Source organism: Oryzias latipes, chromosome 16 (assembly GCF_002234675.1).
Source record: "Oryzias latipes chromosome 16, ASM223467v1".
NCBI classification, from domain to species: Eukaryota; Metazoa; Chordata; class Actinopteri; order Beloniformes; family Adrianichthyidae; genus Oryzias; species Oryzias latipes.
The window spans coordinates 18,276,049-18,299,839 of record NC_019874.2 but is presented as its reverse complement, the minus strand read 5'-3'; the positions used below and the strand labels follow the sequence as shown (position 1 = coordinate 18,299,839).

The window sequence follows — 23,791 nt, the reverse complement described above, 5'->3', positions numbered from 1 at the left end:
AAAAAAAAACAATACATCTGCAAAAAAACACGCACAGACACAATAAATCTAAATGTACAAACTTTATTGAACAGGTTAAGGTTTGCACAGGAGCAGATTTTGGAGTGAGAAAGATGGAGGTGACAGATCAGAGAGGAAGTGAGAAGAAAGAGGACAGAATAAAGGTCAAATGAAGCAAAATGGAAGTGGCGGTGGTACAGCACTTTCTCCATACGACACCATGCAGTCAACTTTTCTCAAACCTCTGAAAGGCTTTTCACACTTGTTCAAAATTTGCTGAGGCTTCCCCATGGGTGATCCCCATCCACAAGAGGCAAACAGGGACACACTTAGCAGTCGGAAATTCTACATTGCTGCAAACTCTCCAAAAAGCCCATGACGTTCACAGAGGATGACAGTGACATTGAATAGACAACATTTTTACAGCAGCTTTCCACTGCAGCAGAAGGAATCCTGTGACATTGCATATCTGGCTCCATTTTTCCACCTTTTTTTTAAACTTTGCATCAATTTTGTAAATCTTATTGCCTTCTATGACTGCTGCCAGTCCTGTCGGCGTTTTGTCGCTGTTTATTGAATATTTAATTGCACGTTTGCCTCAAGGGCCTTTTTGCATTTCGCTCCGTTGCCAAAGAGGCCGGGACAACTGTGGAAGTGAAATAAATCAGCCTCACTGAAAAGGACAACGGCATAAATGAGTAGGTGATTACTGTTATTGTAAATAGACTAAATGTCAGATGTGTCCAAAGGAGACCAAACAAAAGGAGCAGGACTGGAGAGGCTAGGAGGAATACATTAAAAGGGAAGTGAGGGACCACGTAAAAAACAAAACTATGGAGTGGGGGGTGTGACAGAAATGCACATGTACAACATTTACATATTAGAGGCAGACAAGGCAGAGACAAAATAGGGAAGAAAACAAAAGTAAGGAGGAATGTGTGAAACACTGATACTCATCTGGTGATCAGTTTTATAATAACCAACACCTGTTAAGATTCGCATTTGCTCCTCATCAACGTCGAAGCCTTTTCATCCCATTTCTGGGATCTAAATAATCCTACTTCTTCTAACACTGCATTTTGTCATCAGGTATGAGCTAGACTGATGAGCATTAGTGCTCTCAGACAGTCCAAGCAAATCTACAGCACTGTGACCCTTTAATTTCTCTGCAATAATGTAATCAATCCCTTTCGATAACATAATCATCTCGTATCAACTCTCCTTCCAAATCTGTTCCTCTAACGCTTACTGTGTTAGTGTGCTGATCCCAGGCAGTGTAGCAGTTTATTTCACATTCTTATTATATATATACAATCATACAACACTCCTTAGCCCCTCTATCAACAACAAACCATTGCATGAGCTAAAATAGAATACTGTTTTAATATATATACGCAATGCTGTACTGTGGTAAGCTGCATTACTATGTTAAATGTACGGGATTGTTTTTCTGACGTTGTGGATTTCTGAAAAAGTACAAGAACTTCACTTCCCTGTGAATAAATCATGCCTGTTATGGTCAAAGACGGGCATGTCACGTGTCAGCTAAGCTCTGATTGGCTGGCCCAAAGTTCAGCAGGGATCTGTGTCTTAGCTTCCTCACTTGAAAAGAGGGGATCAAGATCCAGAAAGAGGAGATTAGTTTGTTTAGCAAAAAGGAACAACACGACAAAAAACCCTCTTGTGTGAGTTAGATAGTTTATCTGTTGTCCTTTCACAAGAAAACACCCAATCATTGCAAAAACCTTGCAAATGGATGTGATTCCTTGTTAGTAGCAGTTTTCTTTCCAGTTCAGTAGAAGACAAAAGACAAAAAATCCAGACATGCCCCCACGCACACTCACATGCACACCTCTGGCCCAGGTCCCACTGTGGGGGCTGTCTTTCAGAGTTTTTGTGGATGGAGTAGAGTTAGCCTGCAGTACTTGCGATGGTTTTTACTGTGTAATTCTGGAAGAGGGGCTGCAGGAACATGCCCAGTGTGCCGAACACACAAACAAACACAAAGATCCACAGAAAGAGGCGGTCGATCACCATGGCGACATACTTCCAGTCCTCGCTCACCTGTGGAGTAATTAGGGAGGGGGGAGTTGGAGGGAGAGAAAGATTGAGTTGAGTGGAATCACAGTCTCACATCCTTTAATTCTTTTTCTGTGGCTTCGGGTTCAAAGAAGGTTAATGGGGGGGAAAGGTTAATGTGAGCCGAGACTGGTATGGAAACAGAGCTCTGATGAGGTCCAGCACTTGTCAAGGAGGAGGAGAAGGACTTGGGAAATGCAGGACACCGCGAGGCAGAGGGGGCTCTGACACCTGAACCCCAGTGATGATAACTGGAGGGGGGAGGGGGGCATGGAGAATCGGGGAAAAGGCCACTGGAAGATTGCACTGTGCAAAGAAGGGCTTCAAAACAGTTTACCTATTAACACTATATAACCAATCAAAGTTGATACACTAATTTCTCAGACCGCTATCTCATTAGCATTATCTAAAAACCCATTGTATATAACTTGGTCCATGTTTTCTGCCCTGTAGCGCATCATTATTCCGCTAGAGCAGGGGTCTGCAACCCGAGGCTCTGGAGCCACATACGCCTCTTTTGTTCCTCCAATGTGGCTCTTTGGCTTTGAAGAAATGCAAACAATTAGAAAAAAATAATGGGTTCTGTAGTTTTGGTTATTTGTTTTAGTACATCAATTATTTTCTAATATGTTTTATATTTTTAACATGTCAGATAACTGAGAAAAATGATGGTAAAAGGTTTCATCTCCTCTCAAGATTGGTTAATTATTAGAATAAAATGAGAGCACCTATCCTTTTCTTCTGCTGCAGAACAGTGTCCATATGTTCTGTTAAGAGGCAAAGTTCTCAAAGTATAGAATTGCATTTAAGGAAAATTGGATTTTACACAAGTGGAAACAAATGTTTACCATCATCAGTAAAAGCAACAAAAAAAAAGTGAGATCACACCAAAGTCATATATGATAAAAAAAATTCCATTTTTTACCTTCCTGCATTAATAATGCAAGTAAATCTGCTATTTGACACAGGCTGTATTTTATTTTGATTTTGATTTTATTTTATTTTTTTGCTTTTTGGTCAGTAAGAAACAGGCATCAATGGCTCTTCAGCGATGAAGGTTGCAGATCCTGGCACAAGAGGCAGTAGAGGGGCTTTTCCTGCACTTTCAAAAGGGGTAATTAAATCTTAAGAACAAGTTGCTCATTCTCAAAAATGCATGGTGAAAATAACTCATCTAATCTTATTCATTTTTTCAAATGACTACTTGCTGTTTTGAAAGAATGAAACTTTAAAAAAAAAAGTTCTTTATAATATAGTTGCACCATGTTCAAAACATTTGGATCAAATTTGAGACAGTAGGTAAATGAAGTGTTTTATCTGCAAACTAACGTCAATGTGAGCAAAAACTTACCAAATCACCCAACAAATTATATCTGAAACTATCTAGGTGGATGTGTTAACCTAAATGCTGTGAAACAATAGATGCTTTGAGTACTACATTTTTTTAATCAAATGTGTGATGTGTAATAATGTTTAGTGAAATGATGTATAAGTGTTTTTTCTGATCACAATCAACATTATATCTTTTTTTTAACTTGATCTGCAATGTGTAGAAATGATTTCTGGATTAATATAATCATGAAGTCAGATGATTAGTGAGTACTAAATATTGTGTGATCCATATTATTGTTTACTGAAATTATGAAGGAATGTTTACTGATGATAATAAATGAAGACTTGATTTTGTTAAGTGAAAAAAAATCACCACTTGATCTAATAAGAACCAGATTATGAAAACCATGCAAAAATATTAGATGAAATATGAGGGTTGGATTAGCCTGTATAAGTTCATTTCTTAACATTTCTTTTAAAGCAATAAAACAAACTCATTTCTGAAATGAGTTTGATTTATCTGTGTGATTTCTTGTTATACAGTCTGCAATTACTGCTTGAAATAAGCCACTAAATCAGTCAAATCAATCTATATCTCAAAAATAAGAATACTGATTTTTTAGTGGAATTTATTAAATGGTTTACCATGTCAATTCTTTGATATAGCGAGTTTTACAAGGTTAACTTCCAATGATAACTGATCTGTGATTGGCTCACTTTCCTTCATTTTGCTTTTCCAACATATGTTTCGGCGATAGAAATAACACATCCTCCATCCGCAGCTCTATGTATCTGTGTTGGAATTTTCACAGGGCTTCAACTGAGTCACCAGGTCTGTCTGCTCTGCCTCTGTTCCAATGTAGCACCCTCTCTGCATTTTAAATGGCACAGCTTTACAGCTCTAGAACACGAGACAGCACTCATCTGGGTGGCTCGGGATAGATTTCATGGTTGGCAATGTTATTTGAATTAAAGGAGATGACTCATGGCAGAGCTCTATCGAGGTTCATGGCAAATGAGCTGAGGCAGCAATCATTGGCTAAACGTGTCATCAGCAGCAATGTGAGGATGAATAATCCCAGGTCATTAAATCTGTAATGATAACACGCCTTGGACCTGTCAATTTGTGGCCACATGGGTGGCACACTGATTTTATTTTTCCTGCATGTTTGCATGTTTTAATTTTGCTGAAAGCAAACAGGATCTTTTATTATACCTGCTAGTACATCAATATATCACATGGTTGCTCCTGGGTAGATAGAAGATTAATCGGAAAAAGAGCTATGTACAAAGCAGATACACCAAAAAGAGAACTAAAGCTGCAAACAGTGGGTTTGTATGCTAACTAAATGCTTCAGTGGTAACAGAAATAGTGCAAAGTTTTGTTATGTGCCTATATCATACTAAATCAAACTTTTTGAGCTTTAAGGTGTATCATAATGTTCAAACCTCACAAAAAACAACCCCAAAGCGGTATTTTTATCCATTCATGCATTTCTGAGTATTCCTCTAAACCTGTGCTCTGAGCACCAGCCCTTCCCAATCCACAAACTAGGAGTGGGTTCTCACATTGTGATGTCACAAAGTGGGAAACAGCCCCTTTCAGGAAGAGTCTGCAATGCTAGCACTGCCCCCAGGCTAACACAGAAACACACTTTCTCTGCTGAGTGTCTTCATTTTTATCCAGTTGGAGGGAGTGGCTCCTCTACAGTTGGCCATGTTCAGTGTGGAGGACCATACCAAAAACTCTTCAGAGTTGTTGGTCACTTATTCATGGGACTACTAAAATATTAAAACCAAAAGGTCAGAATAACAAACATTTATTTGTAATAATATTACTGTCTGCTTTGGTGTCCCACATTCCTTGTGTAGCTTCTTTGTGACTTTAGTTGTGATTTTTTAATTTTTTAATTATTTTAAATAGGTTGTGTACTTACGCTTTGATCATCGTCCTCACTCTTCATGTGGTTGGCAATGAAGCGTACTCCTTCCACTGCTTCCTCAAAGCCTGGACAGGCCTGAGCCAGCAGAGCTTGAGTCAAAGCAGGACCACCTGCTGCTTGCTTTCCTCGGGGCAGTATTCCTGCACCCCCCTCCCGGCCTTCCCTTACCCTGTTCAAACCATCCATTGACCCGCCTCCTGCACCACCAAGATCCCCTCCAAACTGCTTAACTGATGCTCGGTTCACATAGCATGTGCAAGGGTCACTGTCGTCTTTGCCAAACACTGCTGTGGAGGCCCCCCCTCCATTCCCGCCAGCACCCCCCACGCCGACTCCCATCATCCCACCCTCTCTCTGTTCCTGCGCCCTCCTTCTTTGACGTAACCGCTGGCGCTCGCAGCTGTTCCTCGGCTGGCGCATGAAGAGCAAGGCCGGGAGCTTGTTCAGGAACACCAGTTTGACCCATGGGGGCATGGTGTGTGTAGTAGGTGAACGATGGTGCACATTGAGGACACACACACTGGTGACTATAGAGAAGGTGACTAGAACCATGGTGAACATCAGGTACTTCCCCACTAGAGGAACATCCAGGGAAGTAGGTGGAACGATCTTGGAGATCAGCAGCAGGAACACAGTGAGAGCCAGCAGTACTGAGATGCACAAAGTCATCTTCTCTCCACAGTCTGAGGGCAGGTAGAAGACCAGGATGGCCAGAGAGGTGATGAGCACACAGGGGATGATGAGATTGATGGTATAAAAAAGGGGTTTCCTGCGGATGATAAAGTCGTACGTGATGTCCACATAAGCTGGGTCAGCTGGGTTTTCATTTCTTCTCCCTGGCAGGGCAATGATGTCCCACTCCCCACTGGGCGTAAAGTCATCCATGCTGGCCACGTCTGCGCGAAGCACCAGATCGATCTCAGTGCGGTCGTAAGTCCAGGAGCGAAATCGCAGCGTGCAGTTCTGTTGGTCAAAGGGAAAATGCTTGACCTCGATCTTACAGGCGGACTTATAGATGGCAGGCGGCAACCAGAAGATGCTGCCATCATAGGACACCACTGCGTTGGAGTAGAACGACACCTCATACACCCCATCAGCACTGAAAGAGATAAAGATTGAGTGGACATCACAGTTGAACTGGTTAGACATTTGTGTCACAAGCCAAACTTCTTCTCAGAACAGATGATTAACCAAACCTGTTTTTTAAAGGCCAGAACAGGAGGATGTGACTATAGACACGTGGATGCTGAGGGGAATTACTGCTATATTTATGCAGCAATTATATAGATTTACTTATTATATTTATGCAGCCTAGATGTAAAACTATGCAAACATGGCAAACATCAAAGTAGGACAAAAAGAACAAAGTTTGGAGCTCCTGAAATCTACAGCTACAGCTGTAAAAATTAAATTCCTGCTTTGCTAAATATTTGGGCAAAAGAAATGTCAATACTTCTACTAATGCAGAAATATCCAACACAGCCTATAGATTAATCTGTCTGATCCCCTTCAGAGCTATTTAGGAAACATCCTTCAAAGGTAACATCCAAATAATCAGATTGTGAAAACTGCATTTCTGTCACTGATCTCAGTTAATCCTCCTGTTCAAGTGACTGACAGTCACTGAGAGGGAGAAATCCGAGCTGAAAAATGCAGGATTAGGATCGTTATATCCTCAGTCAGGTGGGTCATGATCTTTTTTTTTTTTTTTTTTTTTTTTTTTTTTTTTTTTTTTTTCTTTTTTTTTTAACTTGTTCTGTCCAACAGCTGAGCAAACAGATTAGGGCTGAAGGCTTTTTGTGTTGGACAGGTTTTACTATCACAAAAAGAGGTTATATAGCTTCAAGAAACTAGAGTGTAGATTTGTATAAACCCCTTTTTGTCGTATTATTTTTTATTTATTTGTTACATTTAGTGTGTGTGGGGAGGGAGAGGGGAAGAATGTGAGGGGAGGGTGGAAGAGAGTAAAAGGAAGAAAGGTGAAAAGGTGGGGGATACAAGCACTGATTTGACTAAGTTATTAATTTAAGCTGTAACAATTATACCAGATCTGCTGGAAAGACGAATGTTACATCAAAGGTGAAAATCTGACACTAAGATGAGCGAGAAAAAAAAACTGTCCATCAATACACTGTAGGTAAGGAGGAGGGATGAAGCAGACAGGGAGCAGTGTGGAGTGTGCACGTGCACGTGGGGGTGGAGATACATGCATGCTGCCGACGTGAACCGTGTGTTCATAAAGGGAGCCAGATCCTACCCAGCCAGACCAGCCAGACCAGGAGAGGGGAGGAGAGCCCCCCAGGCCAGAAGCCCCCCCAGCATCCAGACCCAGGCAGCCCGGGAGGGGAGGAGGAGGGGACCGCCCACCCCACCAGCCAGGCACAGAGAGGGCCCCCCTACAGGGGCCCCCCCAATGCCCAGAGGCACAAGCGAACCCAGTGTCCGGCCCCCAGGCCACAAGACAGGAGCGCTTAGCCGTACCAGGCGGCAGCCATGGGGGCCACCGGGCGCCGGACACCGAGACAAAGGCCAGGGACGAAGCCAGGGCCCCCGGAACCCAAGAGCCGGCCACCACCCGACCGGCGCCCCGTCCCCGCAAGCCAGCCCAGGCCCGCGACCTTAGCAACCCAGGGATCGCCACGCACCCACAGCCACAGCCACCCCCCTAAAACCCTACGCACTACCACCCCCCCCGCCATAATATCTGACCCCCCCTCCCCAACCCTCTCAGTGCCCTCCCCTCTCTGTGATGGGGAGGGAAAGCCCCAGAGGGTCCCAGCGAGCCAGCCCCCAGGTCGGTCCTACCCATGCACTCACACACACATACTCACAATCATCTGGTTACCCTCCCTACCCCCGCCGCCAAGCAGCAACCCCCCCCCCAGCCGGCCGACCCCCAGCGCCGCATGCCCGACCCCTCCCGCAGCCGACAGGACACCCATAAGCCCGGCCGCCCTGAGAGGACCAGGCGGGTGAAGACCGGCCGCCCCCCCCCGACCCCACCCATGTATGGAGGTGTGGGAGTGCTGTGTGTGTGCTGCAGGTAAAATAGGAGGTCACCAGTGTGGGGGGATCCACCGCTGCCAAGCCGCAAAGCCCCCCACTCCGGAGTCCCTCTGTGAGTGGTGTGTATTTGCTGTGTGTGTGCTGCTAGCATGCAGTGTGTGTGTCTACAGAGGAAGTTAAAATTGTGGGGGGGCCAGCGAAAGGTGAGCACGGATGTTTCACCGTGCCCCCCTCCACCAGACCCTCTCCACAAGGCCCTAGATGAATCAGAGTGTCTAATATGCAAGTAAAAAGCGGGGAGGAGGGCGGGTGCCAACGAGAACCCAGAGAGGGGCATCCCCAGTGAGCCCCGCCAGCATACCCCTCCCATCCAGATCCCGGGGCCCTATGTGCCTGTGTGCAATATTTGTTTGGGTGAGAGCGGGGAGGAGCGGGCGGATGGGCACAACCGGGGGAGAAGGCTCCCCCGAGCGACCGGCCCCCCAGCCGGCCGCGGTAGGCGCCCCCCCTCCCAGAGCGGCCGGGCAGCCAGAAACGCCAAGCCAGCCGCAGTCGGAGGCCAGAGCCTCGCGGCGCCGAGAGACAGCCAGCAAGGAAGGGTCCCGGCGCCAGAACGGGGGGGCAGGGGGTCCAGCCCCACCATTCATACCCTGGCCCCCCTAAGGACTAGCACACTGCCCCCCCAGGCCCCCCCCCCCAAAAAAATAAATAAGTAATAATAATAATAATAATAATAATAATACTAATAATAATAATAAAATAATTAATATAATAATAATTATAACAATAATAATGAAATAAACCCACCCAAGTGAACCCATTAACCCCTGCTGTGACTGCGGCGCCGACCCCCGGGGGGCCAGGCCACGCGCCAACTACCGGCCACGGGCGAAACACCGGCCACGGGCAGACGACCCCAGGCCCCAGAGCCCCAAGCCCCCCCCCCAGCCCCCGCCACGGCGACCAGCCACCCAGCACGGCACCCGGCCGCCGTTCCCGGTCAGCCGCACTGCCTACCCTGCGCCCAGCAGGCACCCGCCCAGGAAACCCTGCCAAGTTGCCGGCAGAGTGTGCGCCCCCACCACCACCCCACCCAGGCAACCAGAGCCCCGAACCGGGAGAACGACAGGCCCGGCAGAGCCCACCCCCCCAAACCCACCCCGGCCCACCCAACCAGCCAGGACCCGGCTCAACCTATCACCATCCCACCCCCACTAGGTGATGTGACTAACCAGCTGGAGCCACATCACATCATGATCTTTAAAGCTTTCTCACATTGAAGAGAGAAGCAGGGAAAGAAGAGAAGGCCAAGTAGATCTCTGCACCCTGATGAGCTGATTAGCATCCTGCAGCTTTCCATTCCACTTACACAAGTGTTGGGCAACATCCTGATCCCCAAAAACACTGTCTAACCCTTATTATCTATTATTATGTAGATGTAAAATTTGTTTCAAACATATTACTTTTAGTTTTTTTATTTTGTTAATAATTTTGAATCTTCATTTTCACAGACTGCAACAATTCTGATTATCAAATTAAACAAAATGTAAATAAAATATCTTTCTAGTTGAATAAAGAGAAGCGACTTTCAAAAAATCACTGATGATAAATGCTTTGTCTATGTAAATATAAAGCTGCAAGCTGATCCAACTCCCCTTTTTTCCAAAAGAAGCACACGGTTACTGATGTTCAGTCAACCAGGTGATTGTACCACCACCTACCTACCACTGGCTATCTCTTACAGAAGTAGTAAAGATTTACCTTATTGTCCTTTGTACCAAATAATTAGGGGGTATTTTGAAGGTTTTTCCATAATTTTAAAGGTCAGGCTGTAAATTAATTACTATTTTAGTGTCATTTATTAAAGTAACCCAGTTACGTAATTAGACTAATTTCTTTTTTTGAAAACAGACAAGATTAGTCACTCATGTTGTGTTATTTTTTTATCCCCACAGAATAACAAAATGTATTTGTTTTTTGAATGTATGCTGCTCAAAATAGAATATTTACAATATATAACTTTATTTGTATTAAGTAATTTAATGTATAGGTCCTTATGGTGACATTCAATGTCTTAAACTACTAAGACAAAAATCCATTCTGCACAAAATTCTGTTCAATCATAATGAATTACTATTCTGTCAACATTGATATTCTGCAAATATCTGATCAGTTCAATTTCAATAAAATGTATTTCATCTTCAAAGCTGTGAGAATTGGAGCTATTACCGTAACATCAGTAAACTGAATAAATATTCTTTTTATCGGAGCTATAAAAAGCTTTTTTAGCAATTTTCACGATTTAATTCAAATAAAACACTTTCTTGACTTTTAAGGAAATTAAAAAATGCAACTGCTAATTTATCTTACCAGCAAAAATGTGTCAAAAATACTAAATATAACTAAATGAATTTAAGAAAGATGAGACAAGACTGGCTTGTGAATGAAAGCAACTTTAGTGAAACTTAAAATCACATAACTCACATTTTTCTGTCTTTCATGGTAAAAACTCAGCAAAAAACTATTAATTACATGCATCAGGGGCATGAAGTTCCAGTTTGAGATAATAATCAAACTATTTACTTCTCAAGTCAAAATCAAAATCTTTCATTTTTATTAATCATCTGACAGACAAAAAAAACAAATCGGGAGGGGGGGGGGTGACTTACTTGTTGTAAAGAACCACATCAGGCAACCAAATGTGTTTTGAGGGCAGCCTGACCTTCAGCATGCCATCAAACTCCTCAGGAACCCAAGTGAGCCGATAGTCCTGCCACTCCTGAGGACCAATAGAAAGACAGCGCTCAGTCAGTGATTTGCCAATCACACACCTAGAAGAAGATACACTCTAAGAAGCAGAGAGGAGAGATTCTGCCTGTTCGCCTTTTTGTCTGTGAATAAGTCAGTGGCTAATGTGATACATCAAAATGTGCATGAGCCCGGGGACAATCCTGTCCCTTCTGTGCTTTCATTACAGTTTAACTCTGAGGCAGAGACAGAAACAGTCATCTTAGTGATGACCCTGAAGTCCAGCACACACTGACCTACACTAACCAGCATGTAAAAAAGCCTTTGTGTTCACATTCCTGGCCTAACCTTAGCCTCACCATTATCATGTTCTCTGAGTTACAGGTCAGTTGTTGGCATGGCTGCACTGAAGCTCTCCTATGTGAATTGAAGTGAAACGGCTGTGTCAGGGCGTCGACCATAATTGTGATTCATTGTGGTCATTACACTTTGTCTTGTCCTAGACTAGTTGTTCTTGGTTTCCCTTCTGTCTGCAATAGAGCGCTCCACCAAGCCTTGATTAGATTCCACAAATGCTATAAACTTTCCCTAACACAAGCAAATGTAGATACAGAGAAAGGCATCATTTCTGCATTTCTGATATCCACAGTGAACATTTACTTTTATTTTATTTGACGCTTTTTTGCCTTAAGGCTGTTGTGGCTGTTTTAATTTAAAAAAAAAAGTGATTCAGGAATGGAGATTCTAGACGACATATTCAAAAGTTTGCTAATTAAATGTGGATGTTTGCAAACAGAGAAACAAACATCGTAGAGCAAAGTCATTAATACATTTAGAGCTGAAGTCAAAAGGATACTAACTAATATACAAAAAGTAACGACAGCAACGGAAAAAAGGTAGACATACACCAGAAAATCAAGAGAAAAAATTAATAAGCAAATAAAATATAAAGTATTCATTAAAGCTATGAATAAAGAACATGAAATTAATTGAATTCCAATTTAATCCAGAAATAAAAGCCAAATGAATGAGATAATAGTCATAAGAATGCTTTTACTTTGAAGTGCCTCTCGGGTCACTCAAGGACAATGAGTTAAAGAAGACCAGACAATAAAGGACAATGTGTCATAGGGATTAAAATCACAATGAGACAACGAAAGGCCAGTTAAAACAGTTACAGTGAGTAAACAGATGCCTTTAGAGTTTAGATTTACAGACCAAGATAAAGTCAATATCAGTGATGCGTTTAAACGAGACATCAAAAAGTAAAGGATTTAAAATGACAGGTCATTCCAAAATTTTGGAGCTGCTGCACCAAAAGAGTGATCCTTGTTGAGTTTGATCTTTGGTTTTAGCACAATAAGGAGCCAACCAAAGAGAGCGGGAATGAATATAAAGAGAGGTAAGAAGAAAGACTCCTGTATATATGGGAGGTCATGATTTTAAGCTTCAGCTTTAGAGATACTCTGTGCTCTAGTTTCCATGGAGTAACTAAAGCATGGTATTTTGCAATAGAAGCCTTCAGATGAAATTAAAAAACAAGACTGAATAAAAATAAAACATTTTTATTACTTTGTAGATAACCTTTTAATGGTATTGACTATGAAGTTTGCTGTCTACAAATCTGGATTCTCTCTTTTGAGTTGCTCCACCAGACCTTTACTTCATCTGACTTTAGTTTTTAGTTAGTAGATTATTCAGATAACCATTTTGATCCTGTATATATGGTTTTGACCTTTATTTGTGACTGAAGAGGGGAATTCAACCAACTTGTTTCACTTTATTTGAGGCAGTAAAGGAGACCTGTCCTATTCTTCCTTTAACCACTCTTTCTTCAGAGAAGCACGAAAATAAATAAATTCACTGTCCATCCAACTTAAAGTGTCATTTTAGGATTAATAATCTTTGATGGACTGGAGAACGTTGGAGTACCTGAAGTAAATCAGTGTTTAAATCAGTGAATCATTTAAAGCTCATACTATCCTAGTACTTCAATGCCTTTTTCAGAGAATAACACATGGTCTAGATGTTGACTAATTTCCTCAGTCAGTGTATCTGCAAAATACTTCCCTTAGATTTTTTATTTCTGCTGCAGGTCTTCTATTTTTAAGAATTAGAAATGGTTTGGAGCTTCCAGTGAATTCTTACTCTTATCTCACTCTGAGCCTCCTCTTCATGGTATAATTGCATAAGCATTCACTGCACACCTCTATGGAATTTACCGTGAAAAAAGATTTCATTATCCTCCATTGTTGGGCCTTTTTTAAAATGTTTCTTGTTATTCTCAGTATGAACTAAACAACAGAAGCACAAGGTTCATGTTACTCTCTCTTGGAGAATTTGTAAATTATTTTGAACTGAAATTGGTCAATTTTTATGCAACTCAGTTATAATTCAAATATAAAGATGGATTTCAGAATTTCAATGATCAAACCTACAATATATGTGAGACATAATATAACTCAAATATCTTGAAATTGAAAACAAGGAAGAAACCAAAACTTTTTCTGTGCAAATGTTTCCAGAACAGGCCCTGGCTGGGGAGACACAAGGAAGGATGCAGCTGTCAAATTACAGAGAGAGTTTTAAAATGCTACAAGGTTTCTTTTCTAGTTTTTATAAATGTTTAGTGGTAGAAATCACAATTTTTTTTTTCATCCATTTGATCAGTTCAGACTCCTCCATGATTGAAAAGACGAAGTTCTAAATTTTGACCCACTGAACCGATGAAACAGAGAGCACAAGCTGAGTAACCTGGACAACCCGTCATGAATCCTTCTCTACTACCATAATTACACTGTGGAATTAGATTATGCAACCTATGCATTGTACACATTGTGCTGTGTTGCTGTGTGGCCAAATGACATAAATGAGGCCCATCAAAGCCCCTCAATTTGTGTTGTGCTCCACTCTGACCAAACTGAGTCTCCATGAAAGATAGATAAAAATGATTCCAAAGTCAAATCTTGAACTTTTACGTGGTTCACACATCTTTGTGTATTTATTTCTCTCTTTTCTGTTTCTGAAAGACTCAATGATTGGATTCCATGCAGTCTCACCTGGGTTAACCAGACATTGGTGGTCATCACCTGCTCCCTTTCATGCTGAAAGATAAAAAAAAACACATCAGAGCATAAAAAAGGAAAAAGAAATAAAAACACTAAAAGATTCATCTGGTCCAGCTTTTTATTGACCAAAACCCAGCAGGAACTGCAAAGTCCCACATCAACCTATAGAAAAATACTCTTTCTTTATGTTTTTGTGGCCATTAAGCCATTCATTTATAACAAGGTTTTTTAATATTTACAACAAATGAATTGTATATTTTTCTAAAACTAGTAACTTTTTTTACGTCTTCACTTTTTTTCAGAAGAACATCCACGTTCCTTTCAAAATAAAATACATCCTGTGTTAAATAAGATCCTAACTGTAATTTGAATAAAAATGGAAAAAAGCCAAATAACACATGTCATTTGCTATATCGTTAATGAGTGGATGGCCAGTAGATTAAACCATTTACCATATTTTTTCTCAGTTATCAGTTATCCGACATCTTAAAAATCTAAACAAAATGACTATTCTGCATTAACAAAAATCCTAACCTATTTTTCCTTAGATTTTTTTGCATTTCCTTTTCAGAGTCATAGAGCTGAAATAAAGAGACAAAGGAGCAACATGTGGCTCCAGAGGCTCAAGTTGCAGACTCCTATTTAACCAATGCAGTATTAGCCCTTCTTCCTGCAAGTGAAGTGCTGTAGCAAAGTGTGTACAATTCCCGCGCCATACTACGATCATAGTGTTAATAAGTGAAAAAACAAAAAAAAAAGGCAAAAATACTATCAAAAATATAAGAATTGCATTCCTACAAATATATGAAATCTATTACTTATTTTGTATTTAAAGTTAAGTGGTTTTTATACTTTATCAAAGAATACTATTTATTGTAGTATTTAGAGTATAATAATAACTTATAGTAGGGGTGACTGAGAGCAATTGTACCATTTTGTACATTTCTGTCTTAAAGCTCATTTAACCCAGTGTCTTTAAACTTATACACAAAAAAGTTTCAAGTGTCTGCTAATAAATGACTTTGCTTTTGTAACATAAACATAAAATACATGGCTTGACCTCAAACACATAAAGTAAAATGTTACAAATGACTCCTTGGTCAGTAACATGTAAGACTATAACATAAGGATAATAAGAATGACTTAAAAGTAAAAACATAAAAATTTGAACAAAAAAGTTTGAACTCCACAGTATAGAAGGGTTAACAGCAATGTGATGATTTTTTTAAGAAAAAGATGTGCACTACCAACAACAATCTAAAGTAGTTCTCCAACACCAAAACTGAAAATGTTACAAATGATAAACACATTGTTCTGGCACATGAGTTTCTTTTATTTTACAATTATCAATGTTTTATCTAATTTAAAAAGTTTGAATCTTTCTTCAGACCATTGTCTGTTGTAGACACTCACCACACTGATGAGCTGAGCTAGTGACACCATCAGCTGCACAGTAACCAGCTCGGAACCATTAGTGGCAGGACGGATCAGTTTGTTGTAGTGAGCCGGGTTGAGAAGATGTTCCACCAACCGCTCCTCTGTGTCCGCCCCAAGGCTGCCTGCAATGACAGCACACTGTCACCCTCATGCGCCTCGGTCACGCAGAAAGCTGCAGACGTCCATGTTTCTCCTGGCGGTCATTTAAAAAAAGCCATTTAGCTTACTGGAAATAGGCTGCAAACATCCAGAGCACAGAAACAGTGATGGTGTGAAATGTCTCTGTTTGGCCTTTTCCCTCACAGACAACATTCAGGGCTTCTTGGCTGTCCGGGTGCATTAAGAACGCAAAGCTTTAACTGTGGCATTACTCATCACTGCCGGCTGGAGCATGTCAGCCCAGCTCGATACAGATTTGTTACAAGATCTGACACTAAAAGAATGAGTCAACCAGTCTAAATGCCTCTATCTCCTCCTCTCTGTCTCTACTAAAGCCGGCGTTCTATCTGGTCTGCCTTGCTGCTTCATTTCTCCTCAACTGCCACTCTGTACAAGCATTTTATTTTTACTCCATCTCTGATATTTTACATTGCCCTGCTCTCACTCCACATCCCTTCTCTCCTTCCTTCCTGACCGCCCCACCGTCTGTCTGCAGCAGCCTGTGTTCATATCGGTGAGCGGTCAGGTTTAAGCAGTGCTTTCACAGCCCAAACAATCAGAAGGTGAGGCTGCACGTTCCCTCTCCTGGTTCTCTCGCTCCTCCTTAAAGATAAACACAGGCTGCTTTTACTGAACCTGCTAAATTCACACAGAGCCCTTTTGGAGATGTTACAGAAAAACAAACGTGGAGAAATGTGATCAGAGCAGAGGCTGTTCTTTGGAAAAAGAGTTACAAATTGTTGTTTTTTTAAGCACAATTTTATGTGTTACTAGTGACTTTCAGTTGAAATTTCAAGTCGTTCTTCAAGAAGACCCAATCTGCTCCAGCTGGTTAGTTAAGTCACAAAATGGTGTTAATGCAGCTTTATGTTTGTATTTTAATGCAATCAAGCTGCAGCAGGCAATCAGTTGATGACCACTCACCAATAAACTTAGCAAAAGTGGTAAAAACTACCCCTTGGACCACAAAGGGTGGTTTTTCCAGCTGTTTCCTTTAGAGGAGGACACCGTCCACCCTTAGTGTGAACTTTGTCCATATACAGATAACAGGAGACCTATGTTCTACAAAATTAGGCGCTGCATTGTGGACGTTTCCAGCGTCAAAGAAAATGCTCATGAGTTGCTATATTTTATTTTATTTTTTTAATTTTTACTTTATATTGTCCAAGCTCACCAGTTTTATGAGTATTTTCCCCAAAAATATTAAGCAATAGACACATGGTACTATTGGATTTTATGTTGCATAAACATAGATTGTGAACTCGTTTTTTAAATCTTAAAAAAAAAAAGCTTAACTGTATTGAAGTATTAAGAAAAATGAAAAAAAATTAGATTAAAAATAAAATAAAATTCCCTAAAAAGTACAGACATAATTCAAATTAAGAATTTTAAGAAAAAAAGTCAACTCAATTAACTTTGATTAGCTAAACTGAAATTATAAACAACTAACTGTAATAAATTTCAATGTACAATTATGCAGATACTATTTTATTTTCATTATGTACACAATTAATGTGTGACTACGGTATTTATTGTATATAAATAGAAGTCCAGGCAAAGTTTCCTATTTTAATGTAAAAATTTGGATATTGACATGATAGATTAAAACGGCAACAACAACAATAAAGAAAACAAAGAAGCATCTGATTCCAGCTCCTAAAAATATGGCTTCCAAATTACTTTACACACATTTTGTAAAACCAATTAACTTTGTGAGCTGCAGAAAGTCAGGACACAGGGATGCATGCATGCAGACAATTAAAAAAATGTGTTTTTTTCAACATTTCACTGCACTTTGGAAAAAGTACCCATCTCTGACTGTCATCTCTCTTCATCGCCCTCTTTTCCTCAGCTTCCTCCTCCCCTCCCACTTGCCCTCTGGGGCTGTTGTGTTCACTGAGCAGGAATGATGGCCTCTGTGTGCGGATCGATGAGACCTTTACTCCCAGTAACTCACAGTTTCCCAGCTCCCTCCCTTTTTACTTTTACACTCTTTCTCCACCATCACATCTTCTTTGTCTTATTGTTCTCATTTGAATGGGTCTCCTCACTTCCTTTCTTCTCTGATGCATCTCCATCTCTCCGTCAGTGACAGCTACAGTCGTTTGTTTATTGCCAATTCCCTCGCTTGAGCATCTTTGATCCACATCTTGTCAGCACACGCGTGCAGCACTCAGGTTACTTATTGCGCAAGAGCACGGGACAGCTTTTTCATATGGCCTTTATGTGTCCACATATTCATGAGGGAAATAACCATTACGGTTTGTGTCTGAAGCCTATGAGTAATGTATATTATTCCCGGACGCACAAGGCAATAACTCTGTCGAATGAGACAGGAGGCAAATACAGCTCACTTAAACAATGATGAATCCAAAGATGCCCATGTTTCAGCCGCATCATTTTCTTTCAGAAGGCAGTTTAGTGCTCAAGACGGCAAGTTATCAGTCAAAAGCTGACGTTTATTCATTATTTTTAAAGCATTTAAAGGAAATATGTCATAGTTATATTTCAGTTTAACATCTAGAAAGAATATTGCAATGTAATGACTAAAAGTTATAAATGCAAAACTCTACAAGTGTAAAACTGACCTCATCCTTACTCTAAAATGTCTTTCCGAGTGAAAAATCAATTGTTCTAATACCAGGCATTGGAAAGACGGGGTTGGATGGAAAGAACTATGAATAACAGAAAAGTAACAAGGGTCTTTGAGGGCTGTCTGCTGGGATTAAAACACTTTTTATTGAATGCTTAAAGTAATGGAAGCTCCCTTCTTTAAAAAAAAATAAAAATAAATAAAGTTCTGCAATCATGTTTAACCATTACTTAGGTTTCCAGTGCCAGCCAAATATTTTAGATGCTTTTTTCAGAGAACAACTTATCTAAGCATGACAAATACTTAAAAATATATAACTTTTTTGACTGGTTGGCGTTTTAGGCCTAAAAATAAATCTGATGTCTATCATTTATATCTAGATACCATTCTAAAGAAATTAAATATATAAGAAAAATGTTGACTCAGAGTTGAGATCAAAAGCTTAAAAAATCTCATATTGTTACTTAATTAAAAAAAGGAATTAGATATTTTTTATTAGCCTTTTCCACCATTTTCTAGTCTAAAGCACAAAACTACACAAACACACACCTGATCACCTGCATGTTAACTCATTTCCTGCACTCAAATAAGTCCCAAAGACTGCAATCGCTCCTTGTTTCAACCCTGATGGTAAAGCTGACCTGAGTAGCTGCAATGCTGCTCGTAGCTCAAGTTGCATTCTGCTAATTTCAAGTGCAAATATCGCAAACTTAATGTGTGATGTGAAATTTTCAGCAAGGCTCCCCATTGGACCCCGGAGCTGCAGGTTGTGTCCTGGCGTGCACTTGCGCGTGCAGATGCGCATCTTCAGGGGCAGAGCACCTGTACAGACACTAAAACTGCTCTTCACCTGCTTCACAGCTGCGCCTGTCTCCAAATAAACACTGATAGCATGCTAAATTATTAATTATAGATATATATTCCTTTTTCCATATGCATATAACTTTGTGCATTGCAGCTGTTATTCATAGTTTGTAGTTCTGGAGTCCAAAAAACTGAAAAGCTGTGAGGATAAATGAAAGGAACATGAGGGCAAAGCAAGTAATAAATGTTAATTACCTCACTAAGACTATTACAGCGCCGATCTCTATTTGTTTAGCTAGCTTTGACAAGAAGAAAGGTGACAAGGGCTTTTTCTCACTCTCCTTTCAGTGAACTGCCAAAGATGCTTTTTGGCTAAAGTCGAGACCTTTTATGCTGAAATCTTCCTGAAATCAATAACAGAGAGATCCATTGATCTAATGGCAACACCCAATTGGCTTTGTAGCAGCCATAGAACCGAGAGATTAATATTGATTCAGCATCTCGCTGCAATATCACAGCACTCAAAAAACAAAGCTATCCCACAGAGATCCGGGTAATGGCGGAAGTGTTTTTGAATTACAAAATCCCACAGCTAAGTGCAGCTTCTGCAGGCTGCACTATTTTCAGTCCAACACAGCAGCTAAAATGTTTTTTAATCTTATTTCCACCTTGTTTATTTTTATTTTCTCATTTTAAAAAAGCTATTCTCATAAACAATGTCTTAAGACCTGGCTAGGGATGCGTTAAATCAGGAAGGTCACAGTTTTAAGTTACTTTGGTCACAGATCATAAACCAGCAAAATTATCCAAGGAAACAAAGGACTTTTCTTTTTTTCTTCTTTTTTGCTTTCTAGGATGAGTGAAGAAAAAATTTCCTTCTGTGTCGTCACACTTTTCTTGATCCATCTTCTGCTTTTGGCTTGTAGCTTAACAACCATATCGGGTGATAAATGTTTTTTAAAAAAAAGCACTACAACAATTCAATAGAATATTTTTATGGCTTGCCTCAAATACTTTTTGTGCAGCACTAAAACATGGGTGTTATTGTATTTCAGAATATTCTGTAAAGAGGAGATGATATCTGCTTAACAGTTGGCTTCGTTTTTTTGTTGTTCTTTTTTAAAGAAATCCACTTGAGACACAACTGTCCCACATGGTACTCCACTTTCTTTTTTACTTGTAGATTCTCTGACTGACTTGCCTTCAGCATAATTAGCTGACTGATGTGTTTGCACAGAGCTCTAAGAATAGCACAAGATGAAACCCACCTGCAGCACCCATCATCATTCTGGAAGGCAACTTCAGAGTTTCACTGTCATGGCACCATACGTCCCTGGTTATTTTTTTCTATTTATGAAAAATTCTTTTTTAGGTTTATGAGTGGTGCTACATTGACAAAACAGAATGTATTTCTTTCCTTTATTTTGGAATTACATCAAGGCAATTTAAATATCTTTTATGTGCACTGTTATTCATGTTTTGTATAAAAAAGACTCGTTGCATGATTCTGTGACTAAACAAATGAAGAACCCTCACTGTTGGATAATAGAAACAATAGGCATTTGTGGAAATTTTCAAAGTAATTTAAGTGTTTTATTCTGAAAAAGAAAAATCGGCACCTATATCAGAGCAGCATACGCAACGCAATGCCTCGATGCGAGACCACCTTTTACAAATATTTTTTTTTACGCTGTTAAAATGAAAACTCCTGTCTCTCTCTTATCAGCCCTTTCTTCTCCTCTGCTTTAGTTTTTATTAAACCTCTGCGCACTTCCTTTGCTTTCTTAATCTCAAGGGCAGTGTGGTGCAAGAACTGCGGGCACATTCACTCACACCAACTTTAGCCAACTATTCAGCCACACACGCATACACACATCCATATCACACATGAGAGAGCACAGCTTTATGCATGGAGTCACAGATTCTCACATGCAGTCGCAGGCCTCTGCTGAGAAGCATTTCTAATCACAGATGCTGCCCCTACCCGCAGATCCGATCCTATTACTGCTACGATTTGGCAGCCAGTCCAGAAAAACAGAAAAAAAAGAGAGTCGCATCGAGCAAGATAAAGGTGAAAAGTGACAGAAAGAGACACATAACAGGGGGACTGGCTGCCATGTGCAGGTCTGAGTGCAACACAGATCACAGAGAGAGAACAGTGAAGCAGAAAAGTACAGCCAAAACTGAACGAGCTGAACTTTCTCTCTTATGATGCCCCATAAAGCAAAGAAAAAAACCTGTCATACTGGATTACTAAAGCAAAACAACTTTAAGCAACTTTGCAACTTTGGTGGATGAGACTTTCTCACCCTTAGACCTGTGTGGGGTCATCTCTGTACCACAGACCTGCTGTTTTATGCATGGTCTGCTAAGGAAATCACAGGAGACATGCTTCTAGCGCCACAGGGAGACCTTTCTGTCTCTCAGTAATATCTAAGCCAGGGGCTACGTGTCCCCGAGCGTCTTTTTGCACATCCTCTGCGCCCTTTAAAGGATGAACAGAATTAGTCTGAAGCTGTGTTGAACACTTCAGCATATTCTTTACTTTTATTTTGAAGGGGAAATTCTCAAACGTGTGACTTTTTTTTAATCAAATGCATTGTGTGCATTTCTTCCATCCAAGGATGAGGCAAATCTGAGTTTTTTTCCTTGAGGGAAAATGATACATGAGTAGTACACTGATTGTTAAGACTCCTTCCATCCTATATTGGCCTCATTATTCACATACCTTTGATTTAACTCAAACTCAGCTAAAAAAAATAGATGTTTAACAGATTATTATCAACACATTCTGAAGGAATTAGGCAGGTCCTGATATTATTTAGTTTAGAAAAACTCAAACCCTTAAGTGGTTTTAAGTATTTTATGTGTAAATAATGCAATTTGTATCATTAACCCTACCGTATTTTGATTTTAGAGTATAGTGTGTTTCAGCTCATGACTGTGTTTATATTTGACAAACAGTTTTAGGGGAGATAATTAAGAGATAATGTAGTTTTCTGCCTTAAACCGTGAAGTGAAAATGACAGGAAGTTCGTGCAACTTGAGTCTCCTACTCAGCATATCTGTGGGACAAACTGCTTAGCGTAACATTCTTAATTGACTTGCATGCAGGAAGAAGGGGTATGCTGTCTCTTTAGGTGATGACAAACAGTTATTCAGTGCAAGGCAGATGGCCAGTCGTGCATGTGTGTGTATGTGTGCAAGAAAGTAGAAGTGTGCCGCCATACATAGTGCCAAGCAGTCATTTTGCTCAGAGGCCTGTGCCCTGTTGCTACTAGAGACAGGATGAAAAATGTTAAGACAGCTGGCATTCAGCCAATAGGCAGATGTGTTCGGACAAACCATCAGAGCAAACGGCATCAGAGCCAAAACACACATCCAAAGTGCCAAACCAAAAAAAAAATCCTAACATCTGTCCAAGCAGGCCTCTTAGAAATGACACGTCATTTGTCCTCTAATGGCAGGATGTAGACGTTGTTTTAGCTCAACGTGCCTCTCATTAACCTCTCAAAACAGGACCTCAGTGTTAATGAGAAAGAGAGAGATGGAGCCATGCAGGGAGAGGTGACTGATAACAGCATCTCCTGCTGCTTTTTAACGTTCAATATCAGACCTGGAATTGAAGGAGGGTTCAGTAACTCAGATGTAAAATTAGAAAAACTTATTTATGTAAAGGTTTTAAACAGAAAATGTGGGCAGTTTTATATTAGTGATCCTTAAAACCTTAAAATAAACAAGCTCACTAAGAACATTGTGTCCAATAAAGTGTGTTTTTGCTTCATTCAACAACAAGAAAAGGAGAAATATTTGGGTTATTCTAAGAAAAGCTTTCTTGTCTGACTTTTTAAAGCCCGATGCATGCTGGTCTGTTTTTCACATTAATTGGATGAAAAATTGTGATGTTTTTTTTTTATCATCATGCCCCTGCTGTTATAAAAGATGGTGACACAGCGGAGAAAAGAAAAGTCCTTTTCCCACCTCTGCCTGCCCTCCGCGTCTTGCCACTCCTTGCATTCAAACCCTCAACCCCTCTGACACTTAGATCAGGATTTCCCAGAAGCACAGATGATCCTCGACCCTGAGGTGTCAATGCGAGCGAAAGCCCATCGATGGAGTCAGCAGATGGACTAAGTCAGGCTACTTACCTCCCGCCATGGCGAGCAAGGCCAGCAGCGGCAGCCAGCCGTCCATCGTTCAACGTGCGTCCGAGCGCAAGGTGTTCACCGGACTGGAGAGGGCCACTCCACGCACACCCGCAGTGCTGCTCCTCCACCTCACGATCCAAGCTGCCCTGCTCCGCTACCTGGCATGATGACGTAAGGGCTCCACTCTTTCTTCCTCCGCCGACGAGCGGACAGACGATCACCTCTGCGGAGCCAGGTGAACGGCGCGCGGGCTCCTGCAGTGCTGGTGCTGCTACTGGCTGTCCTCACTGAACGGTGATGCTGCGCGCTCGAGAGGCGGGGGCGCGCGGTGGAGCCGAGAGGGGAGGATGCACCTCAGAGGCTTCACGTCAGCCAGCAGTGCCAGCGTCTTTCCCGCATAGTCACTCATCATCAGCATCTAATATTAAATAGTCTTTGGGCGTGCACGCTGCTCAGAGGTGACTCTTCCATAAC

At 41.0% G+C, this 23,791-nt stretch overlaps 1 protein-coding gene across 1 annotated transcript; it reads right to left on the bottom strand.

The window, feature by feature from the left end:
- Positions 1-43: 43 nt before the first annotated feature.
- On the bottom strand, positions 44-23,724 carry chrnb2 (cholinergic receptor nicotinic beta 2 subunit). The gene is made up of 6 exons (XM_023963899.1): positions 23,318-23,724; positions 15,590-15,735; positions 14,168-14,212; positions 11,030-11,139; positions 5,349-6,453; positions 44-2,064 (listed from the first exon to the last, which is right to left on the bottom strand). Exons 1-6 carry the CDS (start codon positions 23,361-23,363, stop codon positions 1,912-1,914), a joined length of 1,605 nt encoding a protein of 534 aa, XP_023819667.1. The 5' UTR covers positions 23,364-23,724; the 3' UTR covers positions 44-1,911.
- Between the last annotated feature and the right edge of the window lie 67 nt (positions 23,725-23,791).